The sequence below is a fragment of the Sciurus vulgaris genome (genome assembly GCF_902686455.1).
Source record: "Sciurus vulgaris genome assembly, chromosome: X".
NCBI classification, from domain to species: domain Eukaryota; kingdom Metazoa; phylum Chordata; class Mammalia; order Rodentia; family Sciuridae; genus Sciurus; species Sciurus vulgaris.
Window position 1 is genome coordinate 47,164,081 of NC_136471.1, and position 17,333 is coordinate 47,181,413.

The following is a 17,333-nucleotide window of genomic DNA, read 5'->3' on the forward strand; positions in this document are numbered from 1 at the left end:
GTCCATACCTGTAATCCCAGTCACTCAGGAGGCTGAGGCAGGAGAACCACAAGTTCCAGGCCAGGATGGGCAACTTAGTGAGACCCTGTCTCAAAATAAAACAGAGAGGGGCTGGGGATATAGCTCAGTTGGTAGAGTGCTTGCCAAGCATGCACAAGGCCCTGAGTTCAATCCCCAGCACCACCAAAAAAAAAAAAAAAAAAAAGAGAGAGAGAGAGAGAGAAAGGCTAGGGATATGCTCAGTGGTACAGTGTTTGTCTAGCATTTGCAAGGCCCTGCGTTCGATTCCCCAGTTCTGTGTGGAAAAAAAAAAAAAAAAAAAAAAAAAAAACACAACACTCAGAATCAGAAAGACAAAATAGACAACTCTAGACACATCAGTGAAAAAAGAGGAGTAACCGATCAAACAGAGTCTTGGACTGCAGACTGAGAGCAGGGGAAGTGACATGATTGATCAGGGTTGTCAGAGGCAGGAAGTTACACAAAGGAGACAAGCGCCCCCCCCCCTTAATTCTCCAGCCTGAAGCTCTGCCCTGATAGGTTCTGTAAGGCTCAGTTCAGGCCAGTGGAGTGGGATTGCTATACTTGAGAGAAACAAGGAGGAAGGGTGAGTAGACAAAAGGGTGGATAAAGATGTTTCTAGAATAAATAGTTTTTTTTTGCTTTATGTATCATATAGGCATTATTTGAGCTTATAATATTATCAGTCCCAATCCCAAAAGCTCAGCTCAGTCATCAATATTTCAGCATATATTCTTGAAAATGATCTTCCCTTTCACTTGTGGTTTGAAAATTCCTCTTCCTTAGTAATACGACAGGCAAAGGGAGATACTGCACAAATTCCACACATGCATATTTTGTTATTAATCCCTTTATATAGCCAATGGGCTCCTGGAGAAAAGCTTCCAATCCTCACAAACTCCTCTCTGACCAGGTTGGGGAGACTGCAGTCAGCCTGAGGACTGATCCATGTAATTTGGCATTGACCCTTTCCCCAGTACACACTCAAATTCATCAGACCTGCCAGGTGTGGTGGCGCATGCCTGCAATCCCAGCGGCTAGGAAAGCTGAGGCAGGAGGATCACGTGTTCAAAGCCAGCCTCGGCAACTTAGTGAGGCCCTAAGCAACTCAATGAGACCCTGTCTCTAAATAAAATACAAAAAGGGCTGGTAATGTTGCTCAGTGGTTAAGCACCCCTGGGTTCAATCCCCAATACAAAGAAAAGCAAATTCAGCAGACCAGGTGGCTGAGTTTCTACTGAAGAAGAAATGAAAAGCCTTGGCTTCTTAATGATGTAATTTAGGAGGAAAGAGTCTGAGACTGAAGGTAGAGAGAAAAGAAAAAGACACAGAAGGTGAGATGCAGAGAAGAAGCAGGAAGGGACACTAGAATGGAGAGAGGAAAGATGAAAGAAAACTTCAGTGAGAGAGGGAGGAAAAGAAGAAAGGAGAGAAAAGGCGGGAGGAAAAGGCACTGTGTGGGAGGGGGTCCCAGAGCTGTTTAGATGATGTACACATGATGCACGGGAAACTTTGGGCAAGGGTCAGGCAGGAGAAAATGGAGCTGCTGAAGCACCTGAATGCCATAAGCAAATGTGTACAAGGCAAGAGAGGAGGCAAGCCCACCCCCTCTGCCTCTTCTCCATCCAGTGCTGGAGATGGTTAGGTCTCTATGCTCTGCCCGCACTGGGATTCCTCTGAAACTTGCAAAACCTGCAGTGTCCCAACCTTGCTCTGCCCTGCCCCCACCCAGGACAGTTGTCTCTTCCCTTGAGCAGGGCTGAGGAAGGAGTGTCAAGGAGGAGGGATTATGAGAGCCAGAGGACCCCAAGCTCCCCAGGGAGGACCTGAGAGAAGCAGGCAGGGAAAAGAATGCACAACTGTAAGGATGAAGGGGGATGGGGCAGACAGACAGAAAGACTCTCAGGCAGGCAGACTACAAAGCAGAAGGGCTCTGAAGTTCCTCTTTATCATCCCTCCTCTGTGCCTCCATCTAGAGGGTGGAGAAATGTTGCCCCTGCCCTTCAGCCTCCTCCTCACCTCCTTTCTGACCTAAAGCTATTACCCTGAGGATACCCAGTGGCTCTTGCTAACCCTTTGAGGTCTTTTCACCCGTTAAAAAATCATTGGAACTTTACTGCTGGGCCCCAGCTTGGCTCTAGAGTAAAAGGAAAGTGTTGAGTGGGGGGCAGCAGGGTCACTTATGTACCCTCCTCCAGCTGGAGAGTTGGAACCTGGACAGAACACCTCCAGCTCTTCCCAAGCAGTAGCGGCAGCTCAAGCTCCTCCCCAGCACACGGACACGCTCTGAACCCCACTCCAGCTGCTGGTGACTGTGCCTTTAAATTGCTGCTTTCGGAGGGTGCATCTAGGGGGAGGTGGGAGGGAGGGAAACATCTTTCCACCGGTCTCCCTCCTCCCTCCCCTCCAAGACTCTCCAGGGTTTAGAGAGTGATTGCTGCCCAAAGAGAATCTTTTTTGGCTCCCTGGCTGGCAGGCTAAGGCCCTCCGCAGCCCAAGGCGAGCCCAAGCAGAAGCCGGTAGGGTTATCTGTGTCAGGATCATTTCCAGGGGAATAGTTCTGGTCCCTGACTGGTAAAGACAGGGCAGAGAAGAGGCAGAAGAAGAAAGAGAGCGCAACTCCTAGCCCAGCCCCACGGGCTCCTTGGAGCAGCGCAAGTTGGAGGAAGGTTCTGTACTTTTGGCGTTCCCGCAGGGATATCCCCTCTCACCTTGGCAGCCAGGCTGAGAAAGGGCTCCAAGGTCCCCTCGGAATGACAACTCTTGTTCCTGCAACCCTCTCCTTCCTTCTCCTCTGGACTCTGCCAGGGCAGGTCCTCCTCAGGTGAGCTGAGTGGGGTGAGAGAAGGTGCATGCAAACACTGGCAGGGGGTTGGGGGCAGCCTGGGCAGCTGGCACAGTTTCCTCTAAGTTTACAAAAAGCCCACAGTCTGGAGGGCTCCAGGGGAGGACACACCCTCCCCCACTCAGTACCCAAGAGTTTTCCATATGGAGATGTCAAGGCTGGTGGGAAGGCTTCTGCATGGGTGAGAGTTTCCTGGGTCTGGGTGGGGGCTAGGTAGCAGAGCTCCCAAATGAAGGTTATCTAACTTGCCACCCAATCCAGTTTCCCTACCAGCTGGGTCACATACTGCTCAGTTCCCTAAAACAACAGCAATATCTGACAGTTGTCTGCACAAGAGTCTTCAAGTAACATGGGTTTGCCCCAAGACCACATGAAGATGGAGATGGGCTGCCCAAACTTTAGCCTTCTGCAATCACTCTGACTGTGCACACATGGCTGCTCACTGTCCCTTGAGGGGCACCAAGTGGCAGTCATTTCCTGGGCTTGTGTGCAAGGCATGCTTGGGCTCCTTGTAAATATCCCCCAATCAATTGCCCCTTTCTTGTTAGATCAGGAGCCAGTCTAGGCTGACAGGGTGAGCTGAGCAGGAAAGATAGGTATGGCTTGGACTGAAGTGGTCATAAGAGGAGTATATCCCAAGGCAGAAAAAGCAAGTGCCACTGCAGTATCCTCCTCCTCCTCTTAAACCAAGGAGCACCCCAGACCTGCTTGTGTCTGAGGAATCTCCTATCCTACTGCTTGCAGATACATTGGCTGGCAGGCAAACAAGGATGCAGAGCACAACAATAAACTTTGGAGGTAAAAGCAGCTCAAAGTGGAATGGCAGTTCAGCTGGAGTTGACAGGAGGATACAGAAAAAAAAGGGGGACAGGGGGACATGAAGCTGGCACTCCTAGAAGAGAGGCTGCCACAAAGACCCAATCTCCAGTGGCAGCTTTCCCACTTAGGTTTGGTGACTGAAAGCAATTAGAGCAAAATGGGCAATTTGATATGCCCATGTGAACAATATGGAAACTGAGGCCTAAAGAGGGGGAATGACTTGGCCAATGTTGTTCTGGAACCTAGTAACTGAATCAGAGTTCTCTCACCCCAACCCAGGGCCTTGCATGAGAAAGATTATCAGTTCTGGAACTTCCTAGGTCCTGTCAGTGTTTGGGACTTTTGCAGGAATGAAAGGAGAAAGGAGTGGGTGCACACAGTCGCTTTCCACTCAGGTCCTCAGGCAAAGTAGCCCCAGAAGTGGGGGCCAAAACAGGAACTGGGGCTGAAGTCAGATGAGCCCAAAGCCTATCCCAGGGTCCCAGGGATGATACTAGGGGAGAAGTGACCTGAGAGTAGGGCTGAGGACAGTATAGCGTCTGGTTGCTCCATGTGCAGGGCCATGTGGCCTCCCAGAAGGCAGGTGGCAGGTGGCCAGCAGCAGCAGCAGCACCTGGCTAGTGCGGACGTCCTGTGGTGAAGTTGCAGACTTCTGCTTGCTCCAGCAGCCCCATCAGCCTCCTCAGATTTCCATAGCCTGCTCAGGCCACCTGCTCTGGCTGCTCCTGCTGCAGGCCAGGGTAGCCTCTGTCTCCAGGGTAAGGGCTTTCCCCTGCTTGGGGGAATGCAAGGAGACAGGAATCTAGGAGGTCATGGTGGATCTGCCACTGACCTTCCCCAACTCTGGTTCCTTGGCAGCTCACCCTGCCATGCTTGCATCATGGTACTGTGGTAGATTTAGTCTTGAATTCAGTAGCTCTGGATTCAAACCTTGGTTTTACCACTGACTGGCTGGATGATTGTGAAGACATCACCTCATGAGTCTTTAGTCTCCACATCTATATGTAATTGGCCCTTCATAATCATAGGTTCCACATCCATGGATTAAATGACAGGTCAAAAATATATTAAATTAATAGCACCTGTACTGAACATGTAGACATTTTTCTGCCATTATTGCCTAAAGACTATAGTATAACAAGTAATTGCTTAACATTTACATCATTTTTGGTCTTATAAGTAATCCAGAGATGATTTAAAGCATACATGAGGATGTGCACAGGTTATATGTAAATACCTTATCATTTTATATAAGGGATTTGAGCATCCATGAATTTTGGTGTCTGAAGGGGGTCCTAGAATCAAGCCCCCATGGATACCAAAGCACAACTGTAACAGGAACGTTCAGAAAGGACTGGTATAAGAACTAAATGAGATAATGTGTGTGGAGAATTTAGTATGACATCTTAGCTATTTTTATTATCCCATCAGTCACTGGCTGGTACATGGGAAAGAAAGGCGACTGGCTCAAAGGAGACTAAGATCCAGAAGGACAGCAGTCACCCTGCTGCCCAGCTCCATGGTACAGGAGCATCCATGTCAGCAGTGGAGCTGGTTGTCATACATGGCACAGGGATGACACCAAGATGAAGCAGGAGACACCTGGCCCAGCCAGAAATCCAGCATGAGCTCTGTCCCTGCCCCCAAGGTTTTGCTGAGTTTCTGGTCCCTAGTCTATATACTGGCCAGTAAACTGGTAAGCAAGCATGCCAAAGGGGCTTTGCTGGACTTGAAAAGAAACTTCTCAAGGGAAAAGAAAGCTGGCTTCTAGGCCAGGCTAAAGAATACTGGCCCCTTCCTCAAAATCAAGCTGTTCAGGAAAAAAGATGGGAGTTAAGCTTCTTTGCATGACCACCCTACTGGGGGTTTTCCCCACGTCCATAGAGCTTCCTCACCATAGTTGAGTACACCTGCCAGCAGTGGCCATGGCCCTGAACAAAACAACTCAAGACCTAGCTTCCTACTACAACAAATGCCAGGTGCAGGCCAGATAGCCCATCTCATAGAGTGCCTGCCTCTCATGCGGGAGGCCCGGGTTTGAGTCCCCAGCACTCTGAGATTGTGGAAATAACAAAAAAACAAAACCAACTTACAACAAATGCCAGAAGCCATGCCTCCCTCTTCAGAAGTGAGCACTAGGTCTTGATCATTCTCATGTGAATCCCAAGCAATTGACCCCAACTCTCAGAGATGCAATCTGCCCCTAAGTCCCTCCCATCCTTGGTCAGTTCAGATTAGCCAAACACCAGTGGCCCCATTATGAGAAAAACATTGCAGTGAGATGTCACTCTTCTTTGAGTACTTTCAAAGCACCTTTACAAAAAGAACACTGTATGAGGCCATAGTATGGCATTCCAATTCCAACCCTATGGCTCACCAGCACTGAGACTTTGGGAAAGTCACTCCTTTTTGAACCTCCATTTTCTCATCTATAAAATGGAAATAACGATCCTCACCTCCATTTCAAAGAGAATTGTAGGATTAAAAAGATCTAATCTATGTGAAAGTCATTTCCTAGGACTAGTGGCTGAGCTGCCATGTTGGCTTATGGCTATTATTGTTCTCCTCACTTTGTACATTGTTACTCAGAGACCCATTCTCTCATCCTTCTGCTTAATGAGGAGGCCAGTCAGAGGTGGATGAGGATGGGAATGGAGAATCTCTGACACATGCAACTGGCCTGAGACTTCTTTACCTCTCCTGTCCAGAGTGGCTTTGGCAAAAGAGGATGTCAAATCTGGAACCAAGGAGTCTCAGCCCATGTCCCCTTCTGATTTCCTAGACAAGCTTATGGGGCGAACATCTGGATATGATGCCAGGATTCGGCCCAATTTTAAAGGTAAGAATAAGTCATCCTGTAAAACCACTCCCTCCTTATCATTTTTTGTGACACACTACCCAGCCAGCCACTGTGGCCTGCCCCAAGGAGGAGACTGGAGTTCCAGGGCTAGTTTTTATACCTCAGAAATAGCCTCCCCTCCTTGTTGTCCACGGGCCTGGGTAGCTGGCACTGTCTTCTCCCAGCAGTGCCCTAGCCTGAAGCTCAGGGAGGGAGTCCTCAAAACTGTTCCATGCCTCCTGGAATGCCCTGCCAATGGGCTGTGCTTTGCTACCCTTAGGCCCACCTGTGAATGTGACCTGCAACATCTTCATCAACAGTTTCGGCTCCGTCACTGAGACCACCATGGTAAGGGGTCTTCTTGTTCCCCATTTCCACTGCAATGTGAATGGAGAAGCCCATCAGGCCATATACATTTCATACCTCTGCTATCCACTTCCTGCTTCATGGTCATGGCTAAAGCCATAGGGGTCTGAATCTGACCACTGGGAGATATTTTCCCCTAACCTCAGACTTCCATAAAGATAAACTAGCTAAGCAATAGATGGTCAAATATGTGAAGCAGCTGCATGAAGACAAGCTTTGGAATTAGACAAACCTGGGTTCAAATACTGACTCTACTACCTAACAGTGGTGTTAGGCATGTCTACTTAAATCTCTTTTGGTCTCAGTTTCTCATCCATAAAATGGAGATCAAGATAGCACTCTCCTCACAAGATTGGTGTGAAATTTAAATGAGATGATGCATATAAATGAAGTACTTAGCAGAGAGCAAGGCACATAGTAAATGCTTAAACAAATGCCTTTTCCCTTTCCATCTTTGCTATATCAGCCTGGAACAGGCTCCTCCAGTGGAAAATGCCTAGTGTCCCCAAATATGCCCCCCAGCATTTCCTCCTCATGACTCTCCTGCCCATGTAGGCTTGCTGAGCCCCTGGGAATAACACTGCCTCTGACGGACCCATATCTGCACCCTCCCAGGACTACAGGGTCAACGTATTCTTGCGGCAGCAGTGGAATGACCCACGCCTGGCCTACCGAGAATATCCTGATGACTCTCTAGACCTCGACCCCTCCATGCTGGACTCTATCTGGAAGCCAGACCTTTTCTTTGCCAATGAGAAAGGGGCCAACTTCCATGAAGTGACCACAGACAACAAGTTGCTGCGCATCTTCAAGAATGGAAATGTGCTCTATAGCATCAGGTGCACCTGGTGGATGGCCAGGAGAGTTTGCATCAAGAGGAAGAAGCCAGATGGAGGCTGAGGGTGGGAGAAGGGCCCCCTGTGCAGTGCTGGATCCCAGTGAGCTGATGTCACTTCTTTCTTACTGTCACCACCAGATTGACCCTCATTTTGTCCTGCCCGATGGACCTCAAGAACTTTCCCATGGACATCCAGACCTGTACAATGCAGCTGGAAAGCTGTAAGTGTCTCCAGAAAGTCATGGAGTAAGACCTGAAAGAGCAGCTAATTAATCCCCATCCCATGATATCCTATGTAGTAGAAGGGTCTCTAACAGTTGGGACTTATCTACCCAAGTGTACCCAGATAATTCTTGGCATAGATGATACTAGAATCCACAGCTTCCTGACACCCAGTCCAGTGCATTTTTCCATTCCAACGCTATTTTCTGGTATGGATGTTACAAAAACAGGGACATGGGAAAGCATAAGCCTGATACACAAATATGCTTGTGATGACTATGGAGGGTGATTGAAAGGTGTCCTCTGCCCAAAGATATGTTCCCTCAGTGCCTAAAGTAGTTTTACATTTTTTCCCTGAGTTAAGACATTGAGGATGTCTATAAAAATGCCACTGTTGGGCAGGATAGGGGTACTCCTTGAACTCTGATTCCCCATGAACAGAGATAACCATTATAGAGAAGGTGAGGACAATTTCAAACATAGAAAGGGACTAGAAAGGAGAAGCCACTCAAGGGTTCCTCTTTGACAGAGGTACCAGTCTATGGAGGGCTGTGCTAAGTGCAGAGGAGCCAAAGGACGGCAACGCTTGGCCATCACCTATTTCCATTCCTTCCCCATCTCCTGGGTGAGGTAAGACTGCAAAATCAGAAGACATCCACAAGGTTCTCAGAGAAGTCTCATAAGACTATTTCTAGCATATAATAACAGTGATGCATACACTGTATCCTGTAGTCAGCTCTTTAAGAGTTCTTAAACCACAATCACATCCAGGTTCCCATCATCCCTTCACAACAACTCTGAATACTAAGTAGAGTTGGGCACAGTGGTGCATGCCTGCAATCTAAGCAGCTCAGGAGCCTGAGGCAGGAGGATCACAAGTTCAAAGCCAGCCTCAGCAACTTAGAAGCAACTTAGAGCATGTCTCAAAATTAAAAAGGAGCTGGGGATGTGGTTCAATGGTAAAGTCCTGGGTTCAATCGCTGGTACCAAAAAAAAAAAAAAAAAAAAAAGGAAGAAAAGAAGAAAAATAAGCAGAGAAGGTGCTGTTCTCCTCATTAAACAGAAGGGGAAGTGGGGAAGTAACTCACCCCAAGTCACACAGTTACTCTGGGTCAAGGCCCTACACTGGATTCTGTGAGTCTTAGTGGTTTTGTTTCCTTCTTGACTGACATGTATGAATTGGTCCTACATGTGGCATGAACCTTCATGCTAGCTATCTGTGAGAGAATTGCATGTTCAGATAGTAACTCTAAATTTGTCCCAATTCAAGGCCCTGGCTAGGAGTCTGTGGTATGCACATTGTCCCATGCATGACTGGCAAGATATAAATAGCTCTCACTTCCCTGAGGTGAAGTGGCAAAAGCCCTGGCTCTGAGGCTGGCTCAGCTTAAGACATGTGGTTTGTACACATGCTTGCTCCTCTGGGCTTGAGATATAGCAGGATGTTCCCAGCTGGGGTCCTTGATATCATTCCAATCCTCTTGGCCTTCATTCCAGGTCTGCCAGAATAATTTTTCTTTGGGCCTTTATCAAGCTTTAGAACTTGGTAGGAGAGTAGGAGAGGAATCTGGAATCTTCTCGAATTACCCACTTAGGACAGGCCCATGAGAAAACTGAACAAATATCCTTTTAGGTAAAGTTTCCTTTCCAAGATGAGCTTCAGTTCCTAAACTCCAGGACAAATTCTTCATCTGTTCTTTCCTGCTAGTAATAACACTACGTCTACTCCTATCCAACATCCACTCTGCAGCTCTCTGTCATCTCTGTCCCCTGCAGTTGGCTACACCATGAATGACCTCGTGTTTGAGTGGCTGGAAGATGCTCCTGCTGTCCAAGTGGCTGAAGGGCTGACCCTGCCCCAATTTATCCTGCGGGATGAGAAGGATCTAGGTTATTGTACCAAGCACTACAACACAGGTAAGAACCAGGTTTTTTACTGTCTATGAGGAACAGAAGGGCCTCCAGATGGGAACCAAAGGGACAAAGCAGCCAACCTCTACAGAAGTCCCAGTCTAGGTGAGATATGATACTGTGTGCTTCATATACTTTATCTCATTGTGGTCATGATTATCAACACCATACTGAGGTTAAATTATTTGTGCAAGTCTCACAGCTTATAACTGGCAGATTTAGAATTCAAATCCAAATCTAAATCCAAAGCCCATGTTCTTGTTCTTGTCATATGAGGTACAGCATATGGGCCTGTGGCAGTGAGTGACAGGAATGCTCCACTTTTCCTGGGTCCCACTTCATGCAAGAGCTGGGAAACCCACATTTGGCAGTATTCAATGGCTGTGATGAACAGGGAACAGGCCTGAGAGCAGCAGTCAGTTTACCATCCATATCTTCCATGTGTGAAATCTAGGCCCAGATGTGGAGAAGGGCTGCTTTTCAAGCCTGAGCATCTGCCCTCTGCAGTTTCTCTAAGAGTTGCCCATTCCTCATTTCCCCTGACAATTGGACTATAAGGAGCTCAGACACTAAGATAGAGGTAGCATACTGAAGGAAGGGAGATTCTGGGTCCCTCCTATGGTGTTCTGATACACTTTGGATGCTCCTTGTCAAAATGTGTGTGCACATATGTGGGATGCATGGGTGTGGAGAGAGGAGAGAGAAACAGTTCACTGAATTCAGCAAAGTCAGGTGGAAGTAGACATTGATATAACATTCTGGGGCTAAAACATTGGCAATTTTTATGTATGTCAGTGTTTTTCAAAATTTGGTATGTAATATATTTCCCTGGGGAGTCTGTTAAAGTGTTGATTCCTGGACTCTACCTCTCAGGGATTCTGATTACACATGCCAGAGGAATAATGCCCAGAAATTTGCATTTTAATAAGCATTCTGAAGATTCTGATGCAGGTGATCCAGGAAAAAATGGTACTTTGAGAAACTTTTTAATCTAGAAGTTAATTTTTTTGTATATGTTTATCTGGGAATTCCACTCCTTGGAATGTATTTTAAAGAAATGTTCCAAAATATCACAATGACTATAGACCCCCAAAGGGCTCCTGGGTCACTGTTTATACTAGCAAAAATTTGGAATTATTCTTAATATCCACCAGTAGGGCAAGATTAAGTAGATTATGTAGTGTCCCTGTTTGGTATAATGCAGTGCAGGCATTAAAAAGATGCTTGCACTGGGTGCAGCGGTGCACACCTGTAATCCCAGTAACTTGGGAGGCTGAGGCAGGAGGATTACAAGTTCAAAGCCAGCCTCAGCAACTTAGTGAAGCCCTGTCTCAAAATTTAAAAAATAAATAAATACAAGGGCTGGGAATAAGCTCAGTGGTAAAGCACCTCTGGGTTCAATCCCTCAATCCCCAATACAAAAGAAAAAAAAGATGCTTGCAAGGTGTATTCACATGGGAATGTACAAATTTTAAAAAGTAAGATTCAAAGTTGAATACACAAAACGATTTTATTGTGATAAAAGGAACAAATGAAAAACATGCATTTAAAAATCCTAGAAGGAAATATGAGCACTAAATGTAAAGTAGTGCAAGATATGAGCAAGATACAGATATGAGCAAGAACTTTGGAGTCAGATAGTCCTGAGTTTGGATTCTGGCTGCACTATTTACTAGTTGAGTATACTTGAGAAACATAAAAATCTCTTCATGCCTCAGTGTCCCTGTCTGTAATATGGGAAATAATAATCATGCTTGCCTCAAAGAGTTGCTATAGGTTTAAATGAGACAATATCAGGGTACTTTTTAAGAGCTTCATAAATGTGAGCTTATGAATATTATCATTTTTCCTTTTTTCTAGTGCAATGGCCTCAGGGATCTGTACCAATGCTCTGCCTCCCCTGCCAGCTACCTTCTAAATGAGTATTAATTGCATAATGAAAAACAATTGCTATTACAGGAAATGGAAGAAATGAACAAGGGGAAAGAAAATACGGGTACTTAGTAAAGACATGTCATGGCAAGAATCTCAGGGTGGACTCAGGGAACAGTAGGTAGTCATAGTGTTACGCAGGTTCTCAAAACCTTAATCAGTCATTGATGAAATCACTGGGCTTGAGGAATCTGGTAGGCCTGATAAGAGTAAGCCTGGTTCAGGATAAAATAACAATACATGGTTGGCCCTCCATGTCCGCAGGTTCTACATCCAAAGATTCAACAAACTGCAGATAAAAAATATTCAAGAAGAAATTGCATTTATGCCAAACATGTACAGATTTATTTTCTTTTTTAAATATATTTTTAGATTAACACAATACCTTTATTTATTTATTTATTCTTTTATGTGGTACTGAGGATCGAACCTAGTGCCTCACATGTGCTATGTGAGCACTCTAACACTGAGCTACAACCCCAGTCCCAGAATTATTTTCTTTGTCATTATTCTCTAAGTAATACAGTGCAGAAACTACTGTCATACCACTTATACTGTCTTAGGTATTATATGTAATCTAGAGTTTATTTAAGTATGGGAGGATATGCATAGATTACACACAAAACCTAGGACATTTTATATAAGGGGCTTGAGTGTCCACAGGTTTTGGCTTCTGCAGAGGGGTCTTGGAACAAATCTCCCATAGAAATCAAAAGATGACAATATACATCCCCTCCATTTTGCCTGGGATGTCTTAGGCTTCTGCTTCTGGAGAATCTAGAAGCATCTGTTTTCTTAGCCTCAAAGCCATGGGAAGCAGGGTAAAGTGAAGATGGCTGAGCACTGGTACATTTACCTGAGGTCAATGTACCTTTTGTTGGTGGAACAGAATGCTGCTGCCTGATGCTCTATGGGAAACCACTGCCCACTGTCCAGAGCCAGTCTCTGTCAGGCATTGTTTACAGATGTTTGCTATATGATTTTCCTCACTTGCTTAAGACACAGGTAGTGTTTATCCCATTACTGTTGCTACACAGCTTCTAGAATACTAGCAAGTGCAAGCAAGGCTGCTGAGATCTGAGTAGTCTGAACTAATTGCTTTAATAATGATAAAGCAATAATAATAGCTACCTATGAGTTCAACACCTCAAATACATCATTTTGTTTAATTTTTCCAATAGCCCAACGATGACATTGATATTGTAACCACTCTGTTTTACAGGCAAAAAGACTGAAGTTCAAAAAGCTTGGGTGTTGTGCCCAAGGTCACACAACTAGTAAGTGAAAGGTTCAGGATTCAAACCCAGTCAGTCTGACTCTGGAGCCTTCTTGCTGTGCTATCACTCAAAAGACCTCCAGCTGGAAGCTAGTGCTGGGAGTAGGAGGGCATGAACTTTATGGTCACTCTGGGAATTTTCTTAGTACCTCCGCAGCACTAACTGTGGCCATTTTCAAAGGTTAATTTATTGACCCAACTGAGGTGCCCAGGGGCTGGTCAACAGAGATAGGAATACCCTAGTTCCACTCCTCAGGATCAGGAGAAGGCTGAGGACCCAAGGCCTGATACTTCACCTCTTTCCTTGCAGGAAAATTCACCTGCATCGAGGTAAAGTTTCACTTGGAACGGCAAATGGGATATTATCTGATTCAGATGTATATTCCCAGTCTACTCATCGTCATCCTGTCCTGGGTTTCCTTCTGGATCAACATGGATGCTGCCCCTGCCCGCGTAGGCCTTGGCATCACTACTGTGCTCACCATGACAACCCAGAGCTCTGGTTCCCGGGCCTCTTTGCCAAAGGTGAAGAGATGCGCAAGGGAACCTGCTTGCCATCAAGTTCCCCATGTCTTATTCATCCCATGCTCCTTCCTGCTCACTACTGACCTTAAATTTAAGGTTTAAAAGTGCCATTGAGTGAGAACAGGCATCCTACATGCTCTCTTCCCCCACAATATACACTGATACTATAGATAACAATGTGGAAGCTGAGGTTAGGGACTCTGTCTGGCTAGAGAGGGAATACTTTCTTCAGGAAATACTAGTATGTCCAAGATCAAAAGACCCTTATCAAGTATAAAGTCCCACGCCCTCATGGTACAAGTGAGGATACAGCCCAGATGGGTAAAATGACCTTCTCAAGGTCATGTCTCACCAGAAACAACTGAAGTAATATCAGGATTTTGAACCAACTTCTGTCTTCCTACTATGTCAGAACCAAGATATACTATTACAAAGAGCTCTAGATTTAGTGTCTATTCTTTGAGGATGAAAAAATTTTGAGGTAGCAAATAGCAATTAAAGGCAACAGATTGTGATCATCTGGGGCCTAGTGAAGTTTGGATTACACAGAAAGATTTCTGCTGATGGGACTGCCTCATGTCTTGCTGTAGGCAATTTAGAGGTCACTTCAAAGTCCTTACAGCCAGCAAGGCTCTGAGTGCATCAGGGAGTTAGACCATTCATTTATTCAATAAATATTTATTGAATATGTATTATGTACCAGACACTGTACTTGATCATGGAAAAATAACTGAAAGGAACAGAAACACAATTCCTCCTGGATCTTTCAGTGAACACATTCCCTCTTGCTCTGATTTGTTAGGAACCAGGACCTATGATTTCCCTTCTCTCAGTGCTTGTTCCTAATTAGACATTTTTTACTGGGGACTTCAGACAGGGGTAATCTGTGATATCCATGGCAAATTTATGAATTTGCTATATGGGGGGAACAGTGGTTAAGTGTATGAAATTAGAGTCAGGTCAATTTGGGTTTAAATCCCAGACTCATCATTTACTAACATTGTGATCTTAGGTAAATTCCTTAACCTCTGTCTTGCTTGTAATATGTGAATAAGAATATTATTGCAGCTGCATACAGTGGCGCACACCTGTAATCCCAGTGGCTCGGGAGGTTGAGGCTAGAGTATTGTGAGTTCAAAGCCAGTTTCAGCAATTTAGCTAGGCTCTAAGCAATTTACCAAGACCCTGTCTCTAAATAAAATATAAAACAGGTGGGGAATGTGGCTCAGTAATTAACCAACCCTGGGTTCAATCCCCAATATCAAAAACAGAAAAAAAGAATGCTATTGCTAAAAAAATACATAATGTATCAACATACAGGACAGTGTTTGACAGTAATAACCACTCAATAAATGCTAAATATTGTTATAGTTATGTCTCAGATTTGAAAAAAATATGAGTGGTGGATATGGGAAAGCAACTAGTATTGACCCCAATTATTTTTGATTTGCTGAGAAACCACTGAGTAGTTCTAGAGGTAGAAACAATGACAAAGCTCAGATCAGGATTAAGTGTCCAAGGAGAAGTTGTTGGGGTCACTTCCTGTAAATATGTTTCCTAAATGGTCAGGGATATTGATGAGGCTCTGAGAGGCAGTCTGGATTTAGACAAGGGCCACAGGGGCCAGGCTGAGCTGTGGTAGCTATGTTATGATAGTGGCCTATACCTAGACCAGAGGCAGTAAAGTAGTTCAGCCCTAAGAACTCTGCCCTAGTTTATTGCTTCTGCCACATCAAGGAGATTCTTCTCTAACTCAGGGAGCTACTGCAATTTATGCCTTCTTCTTGCCAAGAGAACTTCCTTTTCTGGCCCCCTCCTGTGAGTGAGCACAATCCATCTGCTCCCAGGAATCACTTAGTTTCCTCATTTGGAAAAAAATAGACTTTGTTGGGAGGTTGTTTGTTTACAACATTTGGTACCTTCTTGTCTGATTTTAATGACTCTTTTTGGCCTCATTGGCCAGTAAGCAAAAGACCGAGGCATGTACCCCAAATGAAATAGCCACATTAGCCAGTCCCACAGAGCAAGGAAATCAGTAAGCTAGGGAGCATCTACTCACTCTTGATTTGTGTAGCATTAAGTTCAGTGGAAGCCCAGTGGAAAGAGATGAGGCCAGGCCAGGAGCTTCTGAAAGCTACAACAATTCCACCCCATGACATGACTTCAATGTCCTAGATAAAAGTGGCAGAGATTTGCTTTTGTAGGGGGACTCAGTTGGGATATCCATTCTCCACATTCCCATGAAACCACTCCTTCTTTGCCCTCATGGGGGACTTCCAAAGACACTGACCACTATCTTCTTGCCAGGCCCTTGATCTCCACAAATGCAGATGCCACAGAAAAGAGTAGAAGGGTTAAATGCAAGTTTTTTTCCAGGTATTAGTGATTAGAAATAAAGTTGTAGAATCAGCAAGGACCCAATTCCCTCTAGATCTTGTAATCTAACTAGCCTTTAGCTATTGGGGCAAGTAGTGGCAAAGAGGACAGAGAGAGCAAGTAGAAGCCAATAGAGAAAAACATATTGCTAAATCATCTATCCTTTCATTCATTTAAAAAAAAATTAACTGTGTACCAAGAACTCACCTGGGCACTGGGACTAGAACAGTGAAGAGCATATACATAGTCCCTGCCATGGAAGAACTCAGTCTACAGTGGAGGGAATGGTCAGGTATATAATGGATGCTAAGAAGGTAAAGATAACCTGGGCACATATAGCAGGGCAACCAAGACAGACTGGGAAGATCAGGGAAGGCTTCCTAGAATATGTGGTATCTAAAGTAGAAGCTGAAGGATATATAAAAATTATCCAAGTAAGGAACAGAAAGAAAAACAGAGATTGTCTTCTTGGAAAACTACTAAAATAGTTTACCATGGTGGATCATAGATTTCAAGGAGCATGATGAGGCTGTAGAGATAGGTAGAGGCTCCATGTCAAGGTTAAGTGGAGTATGGACAATAGCATAAGGGTAATAAAGAACCGCAAATGGGTGTAAGTGGGCGGAGGGTAATATGATCACATTTACATTTCATAAACAAAACTCACAACTGTTTAGAGAACATATTGGAGGTGGCAAGAGTAAAAGCTGGGAGACCATTTAGAAAACTGTTGTAGTCCTTCAGATGAACTAGAATAGTGGGGGATGGATTCCTGAGATTTAAAAAAAAAATGTATTGATACAGTCATCATTAACAAGACTTTCTTCCTAGTGCTTAATGTGTCCTTTCCTTTGATGGTGCAAAGCCCTTCATTATGCTCCCTTGTCATTGACTCATCATTGATCTTCACAGCATGCATTTGACATCCCTGGGGGCACAGTGGAACTGGGAGATGGAGAATGAAATAGAATGCCTTCTTAGTAGGTGGCAAAGTGGAGACGCCAAGGGATACCTAATCATGGTTGCCTAGCAGCCCATCCCACCTTTTGTGGAATTATACTAAAAGAAGTAGAACAGGATTTCTCAGCTATTGCCATTTGGGGCAGATAATTTTTTGGTGTATATGCTGTAGGGAAGGGCTGGACATTTGTAGGATATTTACCACCACCCCAAAATTGTACAACCAAAAATGTCACCAAACACTGCCAAATGACCCTAGGGACTGAGTAAAGTTTTTCTCAGTTAAGAACCACTAAGGTCAGGGGTTGGGGATATAACTCAGTGGTGGAGTACTTGTCTAGAATGCCCTGGGGTTGATCCCCAGCACTAAAAAAAACTAAGGTAAAGAATTATCCCAAGATAC

General features: G+C 45.0%; 1 protein-coding gene across 2 annotated transcripts in view; it reads left to right on the forward strand.

Moving 5' to 3' along the window:
- Positions 1 to 324: 324 nt before the first annotated feature.
- Positions 325 to 17,333, forward strand: part of LOC306651837 (glycine receptor subunit alpha-4-like) — a 29,877-nt gene continuing 12,868 nt past the window's right edge. For both annotated transcript variants that reach the window (XM_079124714.1, XM_079124713.1), the window contains exons 1-7: positions 325 to 2,845; positions 6,394 to 6,524; positions 6,805 to 6,872; positions 7,506 to 7,729; positions 7,867 to 7,949; positions 9,727 to 9,867; positions 13,380 to 13,594. In XM_079124714.1, the coding sequence (XP_078980840.1) occupies positions 2,775 to 2,845; positions 6,394 to 6,524; positions 6,805 to 6,872; positions 7,506 to 7,729; positions 7,867 to 7,949; positions 9,727 to 9,867; positions 13,380 to 13,594 (933 nt within the window). In that variant the 5' untranslated portion in view covers positions 325 to 2,774. The remainder of the gene's footprint in view (positions 2,846 to 6,393; positions 6,525 to 6,804; positions 6,873 to 7,505; positions 7,730 to 7,866; positions 7,950 to 9,726; positions 9,868 to 13,379; positions 13,595 to 17,333) is intronic.